We start from the raw sequence: 18,086 nt of genomic DNA on the forward strand, positions 1-18,086 counted from the left end.
GGACTCAAATCCTGCAGTGCCAGACGTGTCCCCCTGCTTAAGCCAGTACATGTCCAGGCCCGTCTGAAGTTTGCTAGAGAGCATTTAGATGATCCAGAAGAGGATTGGGAGAATGTCATATGGTCAGATGAAACCAAAATAGAAATGTTTGGTAAAAACTCAACTAGACGCGTTTGGAGGAGAAAGAATGCTGAGTTGCATCCAAAGAACACCATACCTACTGTGAAGCATGGGGGTGGAAACATCATGCTTTGGGGCTGTTGTTCTGCAAAGGGACCAGGACGACTGATCCGTGTAAAGGAAAGAATGAATGGGGCCATGTATCGTAAGATTTTGAGTGACAACCTCCTTCCATCAGCAAGGGCATTGAAGATGAAACGTGGCTGGGTCTTTCAGCATGACAATGATCCCAAACACACCGCCCGGGCAACGAAGGAGTGGCTTCGTAAGAAGCATTTCAAGGTCCTGGAGTGGCCTAGCCAGTCTCCAGATCTCAACCCCATAGAAAATCTTTGGAGGGAGTTGAAAGTCTGTGTTGCCCAGCGACAGCCCCAAAACATCACGGCTCTAGAGGAGATCTGCATGGAGGAATGGGCCAAAATACCAGCAACAGTGTGTGAAAACCTTGTGAAGACTTACAGAAAACGTTTGACCTCTGTCATTGCCAACAAAGGGTATATAACAAAGTATTGAGATGAACTTTTGTTATTGACCAAATACTTATTTTCCACCATAATTTGCAAATAAATTCTTTAAAAATCAGACAATGTGAATTTCTGGATTTTTTTTCTTCTCATTTTGTCTCTCATAGTTCAGGTATACCTAGGATAAAAATTACAGGCCTTTCATCTTTTAAGTATATACTGTATATATATCTCAATATATATATATCTCAATATCTCTCTATATATCTCAATATATATATATATATATATATATACACAGTCTCAATTACATGTTACTTGTTAGACGCTTTTATCCAAAGCGACTTACATACTCAATACAGTGGGCAATCCCCACAGGAGCAATTTGGGGTGAAGTGTCTCAGGGACACAACGACATGCTGACTGCAGTGGGGTCAATAATATGTAAACATTTGAAATGTATGTTAATGTTGTTAATTATTTTGTATTTTGATGCTTTGGCAACATTGTTATATTTAACTTTCATGCCAATAAAGCCCCTTTGAATTTAATTGAGAGAGATAGATTCAGTAAATATTAGTCAAGTGGTTTGTGTTGAAATTATTTCCTTTTTTTGTGTCCACAGTCTGCGTAAGAACTGACTAGACATTTAGAACATGATCACATGTGTGTGTTTGATATGTGCAGCTGAAAGGCATGCTGGGTGTCCCTGCATCACTGCATCCATGGACGACATCCACTTTGAACATACCATCAGGTAACAGGCGGAGGTGGAAGAAGTATTACGATGCTTTACTTAAATAAAAGTACTAAAATCTCACTGTAAAGAAAACTAGGTTACCAGTAAAAGTCCTGAATTAAGTATAGTATTCAATTTCATAAAAGTAAGCAATGAATTAAAAAATGATTGTAAGGATTACATGTAAGAGTATCCAATGCAGAACAATCTAAAATAAATTACAAAAACACTCAAAACTATTATTTATCATTTTTTACATAATAATTACACATTTTGTCTGACTCTCTCAAAAAGCTAATATTTTGTAAACTATTGGCTAGTTTAATTTATAACTTAACCTCCTATTTGATAAACTATCAATATATAATATGTTGTAAACTCAACACAATTATTAAACAGCTTTACATGCGAACATCTGAATTTGTAAGATAATTAAAGCTGTTAGATGGATGTAATGTTGTAAAAGGTACAATATTTCCCTTTCAGTAGTGAAGGAAACACTCAAGTAAAGTATAAGTACCTCTAATTTAAACTAAGTTACAATACTTGAGTAAATGTACTCAGTTACATTCCACCACTGGTAACAGGAAGTGTGTGTTCAGATTGTTTGTGTGCATGTGTGTTTGTGTGTATATTGTAAATACATTCCCCCTTCATCTCTGTGCAGTGTGGGTCAGGTGGTGAACATCAAGGCGAAGGTCAACAGAGCCTTCAACACCAGCATGGAGGTCAGAAAATGCATCACGCTTTGTAAACAAACATGAACAACAATTGTAGTATAGAAACAGAATCAGAATACCTTTATTCGTCCCACAGAGGAGAAATGTACGATTGTTACAGCAAAGAGCCAAAGGTAGCTTAATATATTCATATGTCACTCAAGAAGCAAGCATAACAAAAATATTAAAGATAACAAACTAGAAATTACAAATTAATTTGCAAGCTATATAGCAGCCAGATGAAAGTATAACAAGTTAGTAGTATAAATTGCACAGCTACTTACAGTAAATATATATTGCACATAAGTAGAAGTACATTGTAGAGGACAGTAGTGATGTGTCGGTCGCGAACGAGCCGATTCTTTTGAACGGCTCTTTGGTACGAACGAGGGGAACCGAGTCGTACTTGGTGAGAGCCGTTCTTGTTATCATTCAATCGTTGGTCCGCACTCACTGCCTGCCAAAATCCACTCGCCTTTTAAAAAGCTTGATTTTGTTCCCCACACGTATTCTGTGAAGACCCGCCCCTACTCTGATTGGTAGGTTTCAGCACGAGGAGTGAGATGGGGAAGGGCTTAACGGAATATGCGAGAGAGAGAAGTCATAACTAGTGATGGGGATTATGGCTCTTTGAAGGGAGCCGGATCTTATGGCTCCGTTCCTTTCAAAGAGCCGTTCAGGGCGGGGTTACTAGGTTTATCTGCAAAATAATCACCAGGATAATGGTTGACTGTATTGCCAGACCTAATGTCAATAATCGGCATTGTCAACATTAAACAAGGTGGCGCCATATCCCTGTCATTCATGTCAGTGAATGTACTTTGAATTTACCCTCTGTACGTGTTAGGTAAATAAAGTTGCCTTGCCTTGAATGAAATTCACACATCTCTTAATATTAGATACTGTGTTTGTAAGTGGCGATGGAGATTATTTGTTGACCCTGCTTTAAAGGATATTTTGCCTTTACAAATGGTGCGCTTTATCACTGCCTGGGTTTTGGTTGAAGTGTATCCAAATGCTGCTGCGTTTTCGCGTTTGGCTCATTTTCCATCCGAAAAACACGTTGTCTGTCTGTCCTGTACCACTTGTTATGACTTCTCTCTCTCGCGCGTATTCCGTTAAGACCCACCCCATCTCACTCCTCGTGCTGAAACCTACCAATCAGAGTAGGGGCGGGTCTTCACAGAATACGTTTGGGGAACAAAATCAAGCTTTTTAAAAGGCGAGTGGATTTTGGCAGGCAGTGAGTGCGGACCAACGATTTAATGATAACAACGGCTCTCACCAAGTACGACTCGGTTCCCCTCGTTCGTACCAAAGAGCCGTTCAAAAGAATCGGCTCATTCGCGACCGACACATCACTACTGTCCTCTACAATACCCACCCCAGCCTGTTGAGAGGCTGACATTTGGCAAGCAATTCAGAAGTATGTACTGTCATTCCACCTGACTCAGGCTGTCAGTGCTATGTTCCCGTGTAGCATCAGGATATTAAAACGGCAGTTAGTTGTGCAACCCTATGTTGTAGAATGACAGTAAAAGTCCAAAGCTAGCTGATGGTAACTAATGTCATTAGCTCTGTGACGATTGAACGATTAAAAGAACGGCTCTCACCAAGTACGACTCGGTTCCCCTCGTTCGTACCAAAGAGCCGTTCAAAAAAATCGGCTCGTTCGCGACCGACACATCACTAGTCATAACGAGTGGTACAGGACAGGTAGACGACGTGTTTTTCGGATGGAAAATTAGCCAAACGCGAAAACGCAGCAGCATTTGGATACACTTCAACCAAAACCCAGGCAGTGATAAAGCACACCATTTGTAAAGGAAAAATATCCTTTAAAGCAGGGTCAACAAATAATCTCCATCGCCACTTAAAAACACAGTATCTAATATTAAGAGTTGCGTGAATTTCATTCAAGGCAAGGCAACTTTATTTACTTAACACGTACAGAGGGTCAATTCAAAGTACATTCACTGACATGAATGACATGGATATGGCACCACCTTGTTTCATGTTTACAATGCAGATTATTGACATTAGGTCTGGCAATGCAGTCAATCATTATCCTGGTGATTATTTCGCAGATAAACCTAGTAACCCCGCCCCCTCTAAGAAAACGTCTCTTTTGAACGGCTCTTTGAAAGGAACGGAGCCATAATATCCGGCTCCCTTCAAAGAGCCATAATTCCCATCACTAGAGGACAGTGGCGAGCCGTGACTTTTATACCACACAAAACAACACTTGTAAATAACTACATTTGTGTTCTTTGAAATTGAAAAGGATATTGCATTGTTTGTTACTTTCGTTGCAGTATGTCTTAAGTGTAATTTGGCTTGGCTTCCTATTTTGTATGGATATGCTTTTATTTTGAAGGTGAGTTTACGTTGTTGACAGGAAGTTGTTGTTACTACGGTAACAAGAAAAGCTTCACAGCAGGCGGAACTTGTCACAAAGTCCGCGATAATAAAACCCACCCATTTAGAGGGAAGATATGATTGGTCAATTGTACTGTCATTTGACATTACTCTCTCGTTCAGTTAATATAGAGAGGCGAAGTCCCTCCCTTTCCGGGGGAGCTCCATGGGACCTTATTTCGGAAAAAGTATGTATTGAAGTCAATGGCGAGAGAAAGATTATCTTTCGATCCCGTTTGAATTGTGCCACGAATTACACATATGATGTTTGTCAATTTAAAAGATAATTTTGCAAGTCAAAAAAATTAAAATGTGTCGTAAAACTGTGAAGTAACAATTTTTTTGTGTGAAACCGCTCAATGAACTACATCTCCCGTCTCGCACCACACACCAAGACGGCCGTCACGTTGGAACATTTCACTTCTTTCTTTCAGAATGAGGCGGAAAGTATTAAAAGAGGTGAAAATCACTCCAAGTCTGGGCACGTTGAGAGCTGTGCATACAGTACACACAAGGGGAGTTAGTCGGTTCCGTAAGAGCCAGCATGCGGGACCGGGATTCTGGGATTTGTAGTCTTTCCAGTTGTGTATTTTTCATAGTCTTATATTTCAACAGTTTTACGACAAATTGTGACTTTTTTGACATGGAAATTATTTGTTAAGATTGACAAACATTATGTGTGTAATTCGTGGCACAATTCAAACGGGATCGAAAGATACGTTTTCTCTCTCCATTGACTTCAATACATAATTTTTCAGAAATAAGGTCTCATGGGGCGGAAGTAGATGGGCGGGACTTTGCCTCTCTATAGCGGGCCCTCTGTGAATTTACAGCAGGACCGCCAATCAGCTCCTATCTTCACAGCAGAGACGGCTAAAGGAGCTTCTTTCATTTAACCCTTCACATTCAAACAGAAACTGAATAGGCAGATTCGAAGGATTTATTTCTTTGGAAATGTTATTTTAAATACAATTAAATCAAGTTATTTTGGTAAAAATATAACAAAAAAATATTTTTTATGTTTTTAAATATTATTTTGTAGAGCATCTTAGGCTCTCAGAGGGCCCTGACGGCTCGGATTTATATATAAACTTGAACTGAAAGGCCTTGTCTAGCTCCAAGGTAACTGATTTCAGCTGTAGAAGTAGAATTATTCTGTTTCCTGTCCTGCCAGGTGGACGTGCAGGTCAGCTGTGAGGATCTGTTCTCTGATCGGCACTGGAGGGTCTGTCACGCCTTCGCCACCTTTGTTACCCAGCGCTCAAACACAGGGAAAAAGGTAAGGCTATACCGTCAGCCTATAAACAAAGTCAACGACGGCCTCATGGCTGTGCAGCACCACCTCTAAGCTAAAGGGGCTAATGACGTTAAGTATTATCATTTAGTCACTTGTTTCCAACCGCCATTTTTAGGACACATAGAAGCTCCAGAAATTCACCAGGGGTGTATTTACTGACACACAACACATACAAATATATTGTGTTAACCACATACCTTATTTCAGGCATCTAATCCAACACATGTACAGTACCTACAAACAGAAGTGCTAAAAAGCTGACTCCTTTCTGGGTTAAAGGACTCATTCCTGAACCACTCTTTACTAAATTCCTTTTTAATGACCCTCTTGGCTTTCAGGATTGTGTGTGATGTTGTCAGTGGAAACTTGCTACAACACTGACTACACTGTTCAAAATCATTATTGAAAAGCAAAATTCATTCACAGATTTTCATGTCATTTTTTTAAACTTTGAAAGACTTTCCAAACACTAAGCAGACACCCTCACCATCATGTCCTCCCAGGTGATCCTGAAGCCCGTGGTGCCTCACACTGAGAAGGAGCAGGTGGAGTACAGTGTGGCGGCTGAGAGACGCAGGGTCAGGATGCTACACGATGACATCATCAAAGATCTGCTCTCCCACGGGTCTGTCCTGCAGGGTAGGCTTGATAAACACCACAACATACAGAAGAACACATTAAGGGTAGCTGTTCCCCTGATAGAGATACTGCAGTGGGTTTAGACTTTGAAGGAGAATACGAGACTAAATACAGAGAACAGGATTTAAAAACCCTGAAGAAGGGAGGAAATATGTTTCAAATAATTTAGATTGTATCACATTCTGGAAACACTGGGCTTGCAATAAGGCATGCAAATCTGTTTAGACACACCCCGCCCCGCTGCCACAAATACACACTTCCTCAACACAACGCACTACAGAGTGGGCAGCTGCAGATAAACTATGGATATCAGGGCGGATTTTAAAGAGCTACGTTGTTAGCGGAGGAGTTCAGTGCTACAGACAGAGGAGGGAAGTTAGGAAGAATCATGATGAACACGGCAAACTGACGATCTTTGGAAAAAATAAATAATAAGACAAACCATATCCTTTTAAATATTGCATTTTATTTAACGTGTGTGTGTTAGTGTGTGTGTGTGTGTGTGTGTGTGTGTGTGTGTGTGTGTGTGTGTGTGTGTGTGTGTGTGTGTGTGTGTGTGTGTGTGGTGTGTGTGTGTGTGTGTGTGTGTGTGTGTGTGTGTGTGTGTGTGTGTGTGTGTGTGGTGTGTGTGTGTGTGTGTGTGTGTGTGTGTGTGTGTGTGTGTGTGTGTGTGTGTGTGTGTGTGTGTGTGTGTGTGTGTGTGTGTGTGTGTGTATGTGTGTGTGGTGTTGTGTGGTGTGTGTGTGTGTGTGTGTGTGTGTGTGTGTGTGTGTTGTGTGTGTGTGTGATGTGTTGTGTGTGTGTGTGTTGGTGTGGTTGTGTGTGTGTGTGTGTGTGTGTGTGTTGTGTGTGTGTGTGTTGTTCGCTTGCCCCCCCGTCCGTCGGTCCTGCGGTGGCCGCAGCGCAGCACCCCCGTGGCGAGTGTTGCAGCTGGTCCTACCCCCCCATGCTAACCATCAGGTTATTTTTGTATTTATTGTCTGTTTGTTTGTGTATCTTTCTGTGGGCCTCTCATCTTTTACCGTCTGTTTTCTGGAAATGTATACTATTGTTGATGCTACTATAATCCGACATTTGTTATATGTTTTTTTTGTCTTTTTAGCTTCAATATAACATTTTGGTTTGGTGCAATTGCGCACAAATCTAATACAACACAGGTTTATTGTTCTGAGTTTGTATCTTCATTTTATTTGCAGTATTGTAAGACACTTAAAAGTGTCTACTAAATGTTGTTCAAAGGATTTAATGCCCCTTCCTCTATATTTCCTCAGTGCTTTGCCATTATAGACTGTAGGCATAAGTTGACTGCATCATCATTTCATTTTCGGATGTGTAATTAGGTAGATCATTTGTTTATATATCATTTGTAAGTCAATTTGATACTGCTTAAGTTTGTAGAGTATCATAATTCTCTTGTTTCATTTAATTATTATTATAATTTTTTGTATTATTGTTTTACACGTTTGAAATAAATCAAATCAAAAATCTAAATGTCTGTTTATCTAACTACCAGGTGAATACATTTGGAGGACAGATCATGGCCTGGATGGTGAATGTAGCTACAATTGCTGCCAGGTAGACACACACACACACACACACACACACACACACACACACACACACACACACACACACACACACATGATTGCACCAGGGTTATAGGTTTCTCCTCCCCTCTCTCTGTGGTGCAGCCGTCTGTGTCAGGCTCACCCGACTCTGCGCACCATCGACATGTTCACCTTCAGAGGACCCTCTCAGGTGGGAGACAGGCTGCTCCTGAGGGCCATCGTCAACAACGCCTTCAAAAACAGGTATCACAATCCTACTGCAACATACAGAAGAGATCAGATGAGATGAATCTAGACTGATTTATGTAGAGAAAGTAGACCACCAGCTCAGTATTAAGATATAGACTCTAAAGATCTGTGTCTCTGGTGCTGCAGCATGGAGGTGGGGGTGCGAGCAGAAGCCTACCATGAGGCGGGGCCCAACCGACACATTAACTCTGCCTTCATGACCTTCGAGGTGCTCGACGACCACAGGAAGCTCTGTACGTTACCACGGATACGACCCGAACCCCTGGTGAGTGAACTGCATTATAAGGTTTGACTAATAACATGACAAAAAACATCATCCCATTTGAATCGTCTAAATCAGTGGTTCTCAAATGGGGGTACGCGGACCCCTAGGGGTACGTTGGAGTACTGCAGGGGATACGTGAGATTTTTTTTATGTTAATGAAAAAAAAAACATTAATGCATTTACACAAACTACTAATAGTAGATTAACTACTTTGTTTCAAAGGTTTACAGAAACTCTGGATAATAAAATGGGAACAATAAACGGGGTGCTCTCTTTTCCTCTCCCTCTCCTGACAGCCCGTCAGTCTCGTGCAGCTCGCTGAACCTGTAATAAGTGACCCGACAGTAAAGAATAAATATATTTATAACTAGTTTAGCTAGTTCCAGAGTAGATAAACTAGCTAAGTGTGTTAGGTCTAACTCTTAGTGTATTTTTGCTCAGCTCAACGGTCCGTCACAGCGGCGGAGCTGTGATCATGCAGAGCTGCGTGTTCTCCGTCAGCAGCAGCTGATCGGATCTCTCTCTCGCGTCCGGTTAGACTTCACTCGCCTTTATGTCCAAATCTATCAGATCTAGCTAGTTCTAGTTAATGATATGACTGCCTGCTTATCAAAAGGACCTAAACAATAAGCGTTGCTTGGCAACGGTGTGTGGCCGCAAAGTATAGCGCAGCATTATGCATATGTTTATATGAGGGGTCAAAATCCCATGCTGATAAAATGCTCATATATTTATATATAATTTTAGGAAAAGTAACGAAGTTTGAGCAGAGTGGGTTTTATATGAACAGAGTTACACATATTCCAAAACGTGAAGTGTAATAACTGCAGTTTGCCTCCCTGTCAGAATGACAAAGATCCTCAGTGAAGCACAAGCCCATGTTTTTCACTACATTGTAAGTACAACTTATTAAAAAGATCAGTTCAATGCAACTAATGTCGTCTTAGTGTTATTGCATGATGTTAAAATTGGTTTGCCATGAATTTAGTGATGGATTGTAAACATTTGAAATGTAGCATTTAGGTGTTTCTCAGTTACAATGTTGTTGTTTTAATAAATCAGACACTGATGGTGCAGCGCTGTACTGTACCTCTTTATATAGGCATTTTGTCCTTAACAAATAGTTTTTGCACTGATCAGGGGGTACTTGGCTGATTTTTTTTTCAAAGGGGGTACATGAGTGAAAAAAGTTTGAGAACCACTGGTCTAAATCATTAAGAAATAAAACAGGAAATTGAACTCAAAATAAACTGCTTCTGGGGCAACAGTAAGCACAGGACAATATTCAATGTCCAGGCAAGAAGGTTAACTTTGTGCACTTATTTTTATGTATCCCGAGCTTTGTGGGATCATTTAATGCTCATAATCATAACTACAAAAAAACAATCAAGTACGAAGCAACTTAGAAGACAAAAGCTTGATGATGTCATCGTCTAACGATGTCTTTGGAAATGTAGTAAATGTTGAGTTTGACCCATAAAAGATAGAAGCCTCTAAAGTAAATGACCCCTTTTGACGATAATATGTCTAAAATAATACACAAAGCCTCTTCATAAAAAACAATAGGCTCATGCCTACTTTGAGCCTAAATATGAAAGGAGGATGTCCATGAGAAGATGGATAGAGGAATTTAGTTGTTAAATTAAAAAGAATGTGTCTTTCACTCACAGGAAGGGGAGAGGAGGTTTCAAGAGGCCATAGCCAGGAAGAAGATCAGACTGGACAGGTCAAATATTTGTGTTCCTGTTAAGAGCACGTACTCTGACAGTGTTTGTAGAAATGTCTTCTTCTTATTTCTCCCTTCTTGTTGTTTCAGAAAGTACATCATTTCCCAGAAGCAGGGCGAGGTCCCTCTGTCTGTGCCCTGGGACCCCAGAAACCAGGTGAGTGATCAGAACCACTCAGGAGGATCAGCAACAAAGACATGTGCTGTGATCAGTTACACATGCAATACAGATCAACACACATGTACACAGCTGGAGATGAATGGGTGCTCAGAGAGAGAGAGGGCCAGAAAACAGCACCAGCTTGCTGGCTGTACTTTGAGACGGCACAGCTTATTGTTTATTGACCTCCACTAACTGGTCAACAACGTCACTATTGGATCACCAGTATGGTCTTTCTCTGGGAACGTTTTATTCCCCCACAAAATAACCGTTAGTCAGCAGAACATGACAGAGAGGGTTAGGGTTAGCCTAACCCTAACCCTAACCCTAGCTTCTGAACATTCAACCTGCATCGAAATATTCAGACCCAGAACAGACAGATCATGATGTCTTTCAAAGGAGTTTGCATGAATGTAGCTTTATGGACAAGAAGTGCCGTAAGAAAAACAAATACAAACAAGATAAAGTGAACTAATATACATGTGATGTGACATTTTTATGACAAAGTTGTTTGTATAACTGAATGAGCTGTTAAGTATTGTTACATACCACATTAAATGTAATCACATAGAAAACCAAGCAGAGGTGAAGTGTTCAGCAGAGAGCAGTGTCACTGGATCCAAAGAACTCTTATCAGTTTAATGAAGAGGTGCTGAGGATTTGTTCTTTCAAAAAGCTACATGCATCGTTGATACCAATGGGAACAATAATCAACTGTCCAATCACAACGCCGGACAGCCTTTTATTGAAACAGCTTTCTATGGTGAAGCCTGCTCAAACACTAGAACCGCCAACGGGGTCAATTTGACCCAGAGCTGTTTTTTTATTGTATGTAACTTTTTTCAATAACATATTAAAGTCTCCCAGTCCGTGAATTTTCCTGAAAGTGTGTTATGTAGCACCCTATGTTGTTAAAAATGGTCAATATGAAGTCAGATTGAAGAAATCGGCAAAATAATTGCCATTTATACCTATTTCCGCCAAGCGGGTCATATTGACCCCACTCCTTGTCGCGCTATTGATTTTGTGTGTAAACAAACATGACGTGTTGCTATAGCAACGCCTTTTGTCTACTGCGGTTCCTTATAGATTGAGAGATAGATTGAGAGAGAGAGAGAGAGATAGATTGATAGCGACAGTCTGTACTGAAGGAGCGCGCTCCCGCTCACGGGAGACTGCTTGCGCTGGGCTCCGCAGCAAACAGCTGTTTGCTTTTCACCCAACAACGACAACCGCCTCACGAAACGCTATATTGTAGCGTTAATAAACGAAACAATTTAACAAAATACCAATACCACAGGACCATTTTTCTTTTTAAAGCAATACTTTTACTTTGAAAATCAATGCATTCATGCTGGGTCAATTTGACCCCAGTGGCGGTTTTAGGTATAAAGGTATCTCTGGCGGTTCTAGTGTTAAGTACACCTAAACACAGTGAAGACTGATGGCAGTGTTTTTAGGGTTGTGCAGCATGAGGTTAAACAAACACTGTCAGGGCACAATTCTCTGTTGAATATATTCTGGCATAGAGAATATTTCTTTTATAATGAAAAACAATTCAGTTGTTAAAGACAAAAATTTAATAATAATCATTTTCAATTTGAATTCAATGGAAATGCATTTCACATGTGTGATGTTTTTCATAGAGACAGATAAGATCAAATGGACCGTTAATAAGACCTTTGAAATCTTCCATCCAGCTGTCGTGTACTGATTCAGTATCCTCTTTGTGGTTGTTAGATAAATACATAGATAGATCATGACAGTCATTGTACAAGGATTACAACATTTGTTAAAAATAGAATACAAATTAAATTAAATAAACATTAAAAACAAATATATACATATTCACAATAGAAAATACATATATTCAGAAGAGTATCTAAGAATACACACTTTAAATTATACAAAATCAATTAGAATACTCTCGGAAGCATATGCACATGGTGTACTATAGAGATCAGTTTTAGCAACAGCTGCTTCATCTACATTCAGAGGAGACAGAACACACTGATAACAACGGACATCAGGATCAAAGGTCTTGGAGCTTTTGAGAGAGCGGTATTAATGATTCATGATCCAAGGGCCACACAAGTTTTCCATTTATAAAATGTAGCTTTTTATTACTAGGCTTACTGAACAAGTTAAAAGCATGTGCGCGTTTAAATTCATGTACCTTGCTTTTGACTGACAGTCTACCGATCAAGCACAAGGCACATTTATTCAGATAATATTTGATGCTTTCATTAGGAATTGTATTGTTTCATTGCATGTTAAAATACGACATTAAAATGGACACTTCTAGACTTCATCATCTGCATTCTACCTTAACAAACAGACCTTATGTTGACTGTGAGAAATGATCTGCAGGTTGAATTTCATACTGTACTGTTCTATATCAATTACTATTAATAGCTGTCGGAAAATAGGGAAAACATTCTGTAAACACATATAGAATATTTATGTGTGTGTGTGTGTGTGTGTGTGTCCAGGTGTATCTGAGCTATAACAATGTTTCCGCTCTGAAGATGTTGGCTGCTAGAAAAAACTGGCGCCTCAGCTCTGAGAAAGACAAGGTACCTGAGTTGTTCTGTTTCATTTACAAGAATGATCTTTTGCTGTCCCCCAATGAGGAGCTGTTTGTCTGATCACAGGTTGATCTGTGTTCAGGTCCGTCTGTTCACCCTGGAGCATAAGTCCATGCTGAGTTTCAGGGTGGAGTCAGAGGTGGATGTTCCTGCTCACAGAGCCTTCAGGCTGCTGGCAGAGCTCAGCGACCGGCCCAGCTGGGACCCACATTATCAGTACGCACGCACGCACACTCACCAGAGTCAGAGAGGCACTGGAACACACACACACACACACACACACACACACACACACACACACACACACACACACACACACACACACACACACACACACACACACACACACACACACACACACACACACACACACACACACACACACACACACACTGATATACACCTGAACAGAAGCAGGAGAGGACTCTTTAAAGTAGAGACACTACATACTGATATACACCTGAACATCAGCAGGAGAGGACTCTTTAAAGTAGAGACACTACATACTGAAATACACCTGAACATCAGCAGGAGAGGACTCTTTAAAGTAGAGACACTACATACTGATATACACCTGAACATCAGCAGGAGAGGACTCTTTAAAGTAGAGACACTACATACTGATATACACCTGAACATCAGCAGGAGAGAACTCTTTAAAGTAGAGACACAAGACACTACATACTGATATACACCTGCACATCAGCAGGAGAGGACTCTTTAAAGTAGAGACACTACATGCTGATATACACCTGAACATCAGCAGGAGAGGACTCTTTAAAGTAGAGACACTACATGCTGATATACACCTGAGAATTAGCAGAATATGTCATCTTTAAAAAGGTTCAGGGACCACGTCAAGGTTATACTCTCCAACAAAACAACATTTTACTTTAAATGAATCTTAATTATTTTTAAGAAAGAGTTAAGTGCTGTGTGGCATACAAAAACCCTTTTTGCATGGATAATCATTGAACTTTTTCAGGGGCTGGTATGTTAGTTTTGTACCTTGGTATAAAGTCAGGCTAGCTGTTTGCACCCAACTCCAGTCATTATGCTATGCTTTGCTAAAGGAGAGTGGCTATAGCTTCAAGTTTATCATAGTGACATGATATTCATTTTTAAATGTAACTCTTGGCAAAATAATGAATAAATATAAAATGATATTACAATGACTTTAACAATATAGTCATTATTATTTCCCATCCCCCTCTCTGTCCTTCCCTACATCAGGAATTGTGAGCTGATATACCGGGTGGATGATGATGACTTCCTGTATCGAGTGGTGACCCCCTCAGTGCGTCAGGGGGGGGTGGGTTCCCCGACTTCAGCCCAACCAGAAGGGATTCAAGACTTCATCTTGTTGGCTTCCAAGAGGAAGCCGTGTGGCAGCGGGTCAGTACACTGAATGGCTAAATGAGAGGTCAAAGGTCACATACCCCTTATCTTTCAGAATTTACTGTCACTTTGTTGTTGTAGGATATCTTGCACGAAATATATTGTTATATAATGTAGTAGTAAAGTAATCAGAATAGGATCATTATGGTATTTAATGTTTAGAGCATATTGTGTGTGTACTAGGTTAAAGGAATGCTCCAGTCATTAGATAATTAATCAAAACTTCAGTATTTAGTGAAACATTATGTTTAAACCATACCCTGAAGAAATCAGCGATATTCCCCGGTAAATAATGATTTTATAGCTCTTTTTTATCAAAACCTGTATATTCCGTCAGGCCGCTGCCATTTTGCCCATTTTCAGTAGTCACGTGATGGTCGTGACGTCATTCATGCGTTCACTTTGTAAACACACGAAAACATGGAGTATTTGAGTTCGGACTCGTCAGCCGAGGAAGAACTTTTGAGCAATATGAAGAGATTGGATGGGGGAATTCAGCCATACAGGTTCGAGCCTACTTAGTACTACTTAGTAGATACAATGATTTTGATTACTAGATATGTATGCATGTAGTACCACCCTTGCTAGCGATTCCCTCTCTAGTTTAGCATACTCAGCCTCGTTGTCCCTGGCCCTAGAACCACGATTTTATGGGGCCGGAAAAACTGGGGGAAAATACCCACTAGCCGGTACTACGCTATATGGAAAGGCCACCAAAAACTGGCCTGGCCTGGACGATAAAGGACGTTTAAATGGGGCTACCCGCTGCAATGGAAATGCGCCATAACATACCTTATTCTTACTCCGAGCACTACTTCTGGTCCTCTGTCGCTTCACACTTGCAGAGGGAGATTTCTCAACTGGCCGAACTGGTGTCCTGGTCGGTGATGACACCAGAAAGACCGATGGTACTGCATCTCCATTAAGTAATGGTTGTTCAATAAATCCCATGTTATGTTTTATCATACTCTCAGAGTAGTCGTCCGGAAACTTGAAATGTTCGCTGCATACATGCGCCTGTGGATCTTTCGGTTCGGGCCGGCCACATTTCGCTAGCCACTGCCTCCGAACGTACTTCCTACGCTTACCTTTTGGCAACAGATGGAACCGGGCATTCCGTGGATTGTTCCTATCAGAATTGTGGCAATGTTTCGCAATACAATGAGGCATATTTGAAGAGAGTAACTACAGTAAATAACATGAACATCAACGTGTCCTCGAAACCAAACGCATGGTTTACGTCACGTCCGGTAAAATGTCGCCGCCCACAGTGTTGATGTTATTTCGGTAATTAATCAGTTTAAAATCACTGATAATGTCATCGGATTAAAAAAAAAAAAAAAAGACTGGCAGAGACTGGTCTGTTTTATCGGATGATAATTATTTAAAAATGAGTGTCATGAGCATACCATTCCTTTAAAAAAACAAGGCTTCACAAACTGGAATTAAGAATGTCAAGGTTAAACGAAAAGGCCACCTTTAGTAGGTTCAGCTTAACAAAATTCTCTGTTAATGGGGTAAGAAATAACGATAGGAAAATGGACAAGTTTAGGTCAAAGTATTGCAGGGAACGCGACCATGGACACCTGTAAGGAAAGGTATGCGAAAAAGGGTTTCAACAAAGAATAGTGGAGGTGGTTAATCTTCCTTCACCTAGTCCTAGGTCAACCAAAGAGAAACAAGGAGGCTAAATAGTTAAAGTGTTAAGAAGGAGGTCCTGGCTAAGATCACTCCAACAGTTTTTTGTGTTTTTCCCCTCAGAGACCCATACGTCATCGCACTGCGCTCAGTGTCCCTGCCCACTCACCCCCCCACTGAAGGATATAACAGAGGAGAGGTTCTGTGTGCTGGCTTTACCATCCTGGAGATTAAAGACAACATGTCCCTGGTGAGACAAATACTGGTTTAATATGGTTAGTCATGGGTAAATAAACTGATAGAAATATAAAATGTTTGGCTCCCAGTTTTCTATCTAAGACTTTTTCTTACACAAAAGGCCTCTTTCTCTCAAATATTGTTCACAAATGTGTCTAAATCTGAGCACTTCTCCTTTGCTGAGTTAATCCATCCAGTGGCCTTTTACTGTGAGCAGCCTGAGGCACACCTGTGCAATAATCCTGCTGTCTGATCAGCATCTTGATATGCCACACCTGTGAGGTGGATGGATTATCTCGGCAAAGGAAGAGTGCTCACTAACACAGATTTATAAAAATGTGTAAACAATATTTGAGAGAAAGAGGCCCTTTGTGTACATTGATTTCAGCTCATGAAAAATGGGAGCAAAAACAAAAGAGTTGCCTTTATATTTGTGTTCAGTGTAGATATAATGGAACACCTAACCATGTATGTGTATCTTTCTCCAGGTCAGTTACTATAACCAGGCGTCTCCAGAGGTTATTCCCTACATATCCACGGACATTGCCGGCCTCTCCTCCACTTTCTACCACACCTTCTCTTCCTGCAGCCAGTACCTCGCCAAAAACAGACTGCTGTCGGCCTCTGAGGAGCCAACTGACCCAGACCAGACCACAAACACAGACAGTCCCACCTGGGATGCTGCTGCAGACGGTCTGTCAGCGCCCCCCCACAGCACCAAGCTGTAGAGTCAGGGTTATTTCCAGGCCAGTTCACATCACGTGTACAGTGTTGGGTGAGGTTAAGATGCTGCTTTACAACATGGTACTATTAACACGGCATTAAGTGGTCACAGTGATCAAAAGGTGATATTTAGATTCAATCTAAATATCACAAAAAAGTGAGCCGAGAAAAAATAATGCTCTAATATTCAACCAGACTCTGATATAAAACACAGACCTAATTTCAAAATAAAGACTCATTCAATATGAATGATTGTGCCTTCACACAATTGAAACATTGGAGTCTGTGTCTAGCTATTGTCAGATAAAAATACGTTTTGTCTGTGAATCTACGGTTCATATTTTTGTAAAACTAACCAACTGCAGGCTTTTTATGAGATGCGGGTAATTTTTTTAAAGAAACACTAAATGTAGCAGTTAATGGTGAGAGAAATATCAACACATTCTGACTGCAATGAGCAGAAGTACTTCTGTCTTTTTTATAATAAATTGATGTTTTATTTTTATTTTTTAAAGACATTGTAATAAAATGATTTCAACTGTGCCCTTCCACTCATAATTAAACTGTAAAATAAACACAACATATAATTACAACACTGCATTATACTGCTTAGTCTTGGAGTCAGTATGATGGTAACATCATCTTAGTCTTTGAACTAGCATGGCCCTGTGAGACTGAACTGAAGCCAAACTCATCCATTTGAACGTAAAAACAGACATGTGTCTACTGATTAGGAACAGGTATCCAACCATCAAAGCTTCAATGGAATCACAATTCGTTTAGCAGGTATTTGGTCAAAAATCAAAGTGTTATGATGTTTAAGGAAAAGGCAGGAAATCATCAAAGTAATCACATCCTCATGAAAATGTGTGAACTCTTCGGCTGTCAATCTGACTCCGAAAGACTCTGAGGTGAAAGGGCTGCCGTTCTGGGGCTCCAGTGTTGCCAGCCGGTTTCCACGACTTCCTCCTCTGTGTGCTGCCTGTTGTTGACAGTCAACTTGAGAAACGGGACTGGAGTTGGAGTGGAGAGAGAAGAAGGTAGCCAGTTAAGCTATTGTTAACTAATAAATGTTGTC

General features: G+C 40.5%; 1 protein-coding gene across 1 annotated transcript; it reads left to right on the forward strand.

Annotated features, from left to right (window-relative positions):
* Positions 1–1,331: 1,331 nt before the first annotated feature.
* Positions 1,332–17,551, forward strand: LOC117532456 (acyl-coenzyme A thioesterase 11-like; the record flags this gene model as incomplete). The annotated part of the gene is given in 15 exon segments (XM_034195796.1): positions 1,332–1,401; positions 2,051–2,111; positions 5,695–5,799; positions 6,321–6,451; positions 7,326–7,416; positions 7,970–8,031; positions 8,148–8,267; positions 8,400–8,538; positions 10,209–10,264; positions 10,355–10,421; positions 12,917–13,000; positions 13,095–13,228; positions 14,246–14,407; positions 16,172–16,298; positions 16,774–17,551. Coding segments are annotated over 15 exon segments (1,649 nt in total), but the record flags the coding sequence as incomplete, so codon positions are not given.
* Between the last annotated feature and the right edge of the window lie 535 nt (positions 17,552–18,086).

The sequence above is a fragment of the Gymnodraco acuticeps genome, unplaced genomic scaffold, assembly GCF_902827175.1.
Source record: "Gymnodraco acuticeps unplaced genomic scaffold, fGymAcu1.1, whole genome shotgun sequence".
Lineage (NCBI taxonomy): Eukaryota > Metazoa > Chordata > Actinopteri > Perciformes > Bathydraconidae > Gymnodraco > Gymnodraco acuticeps.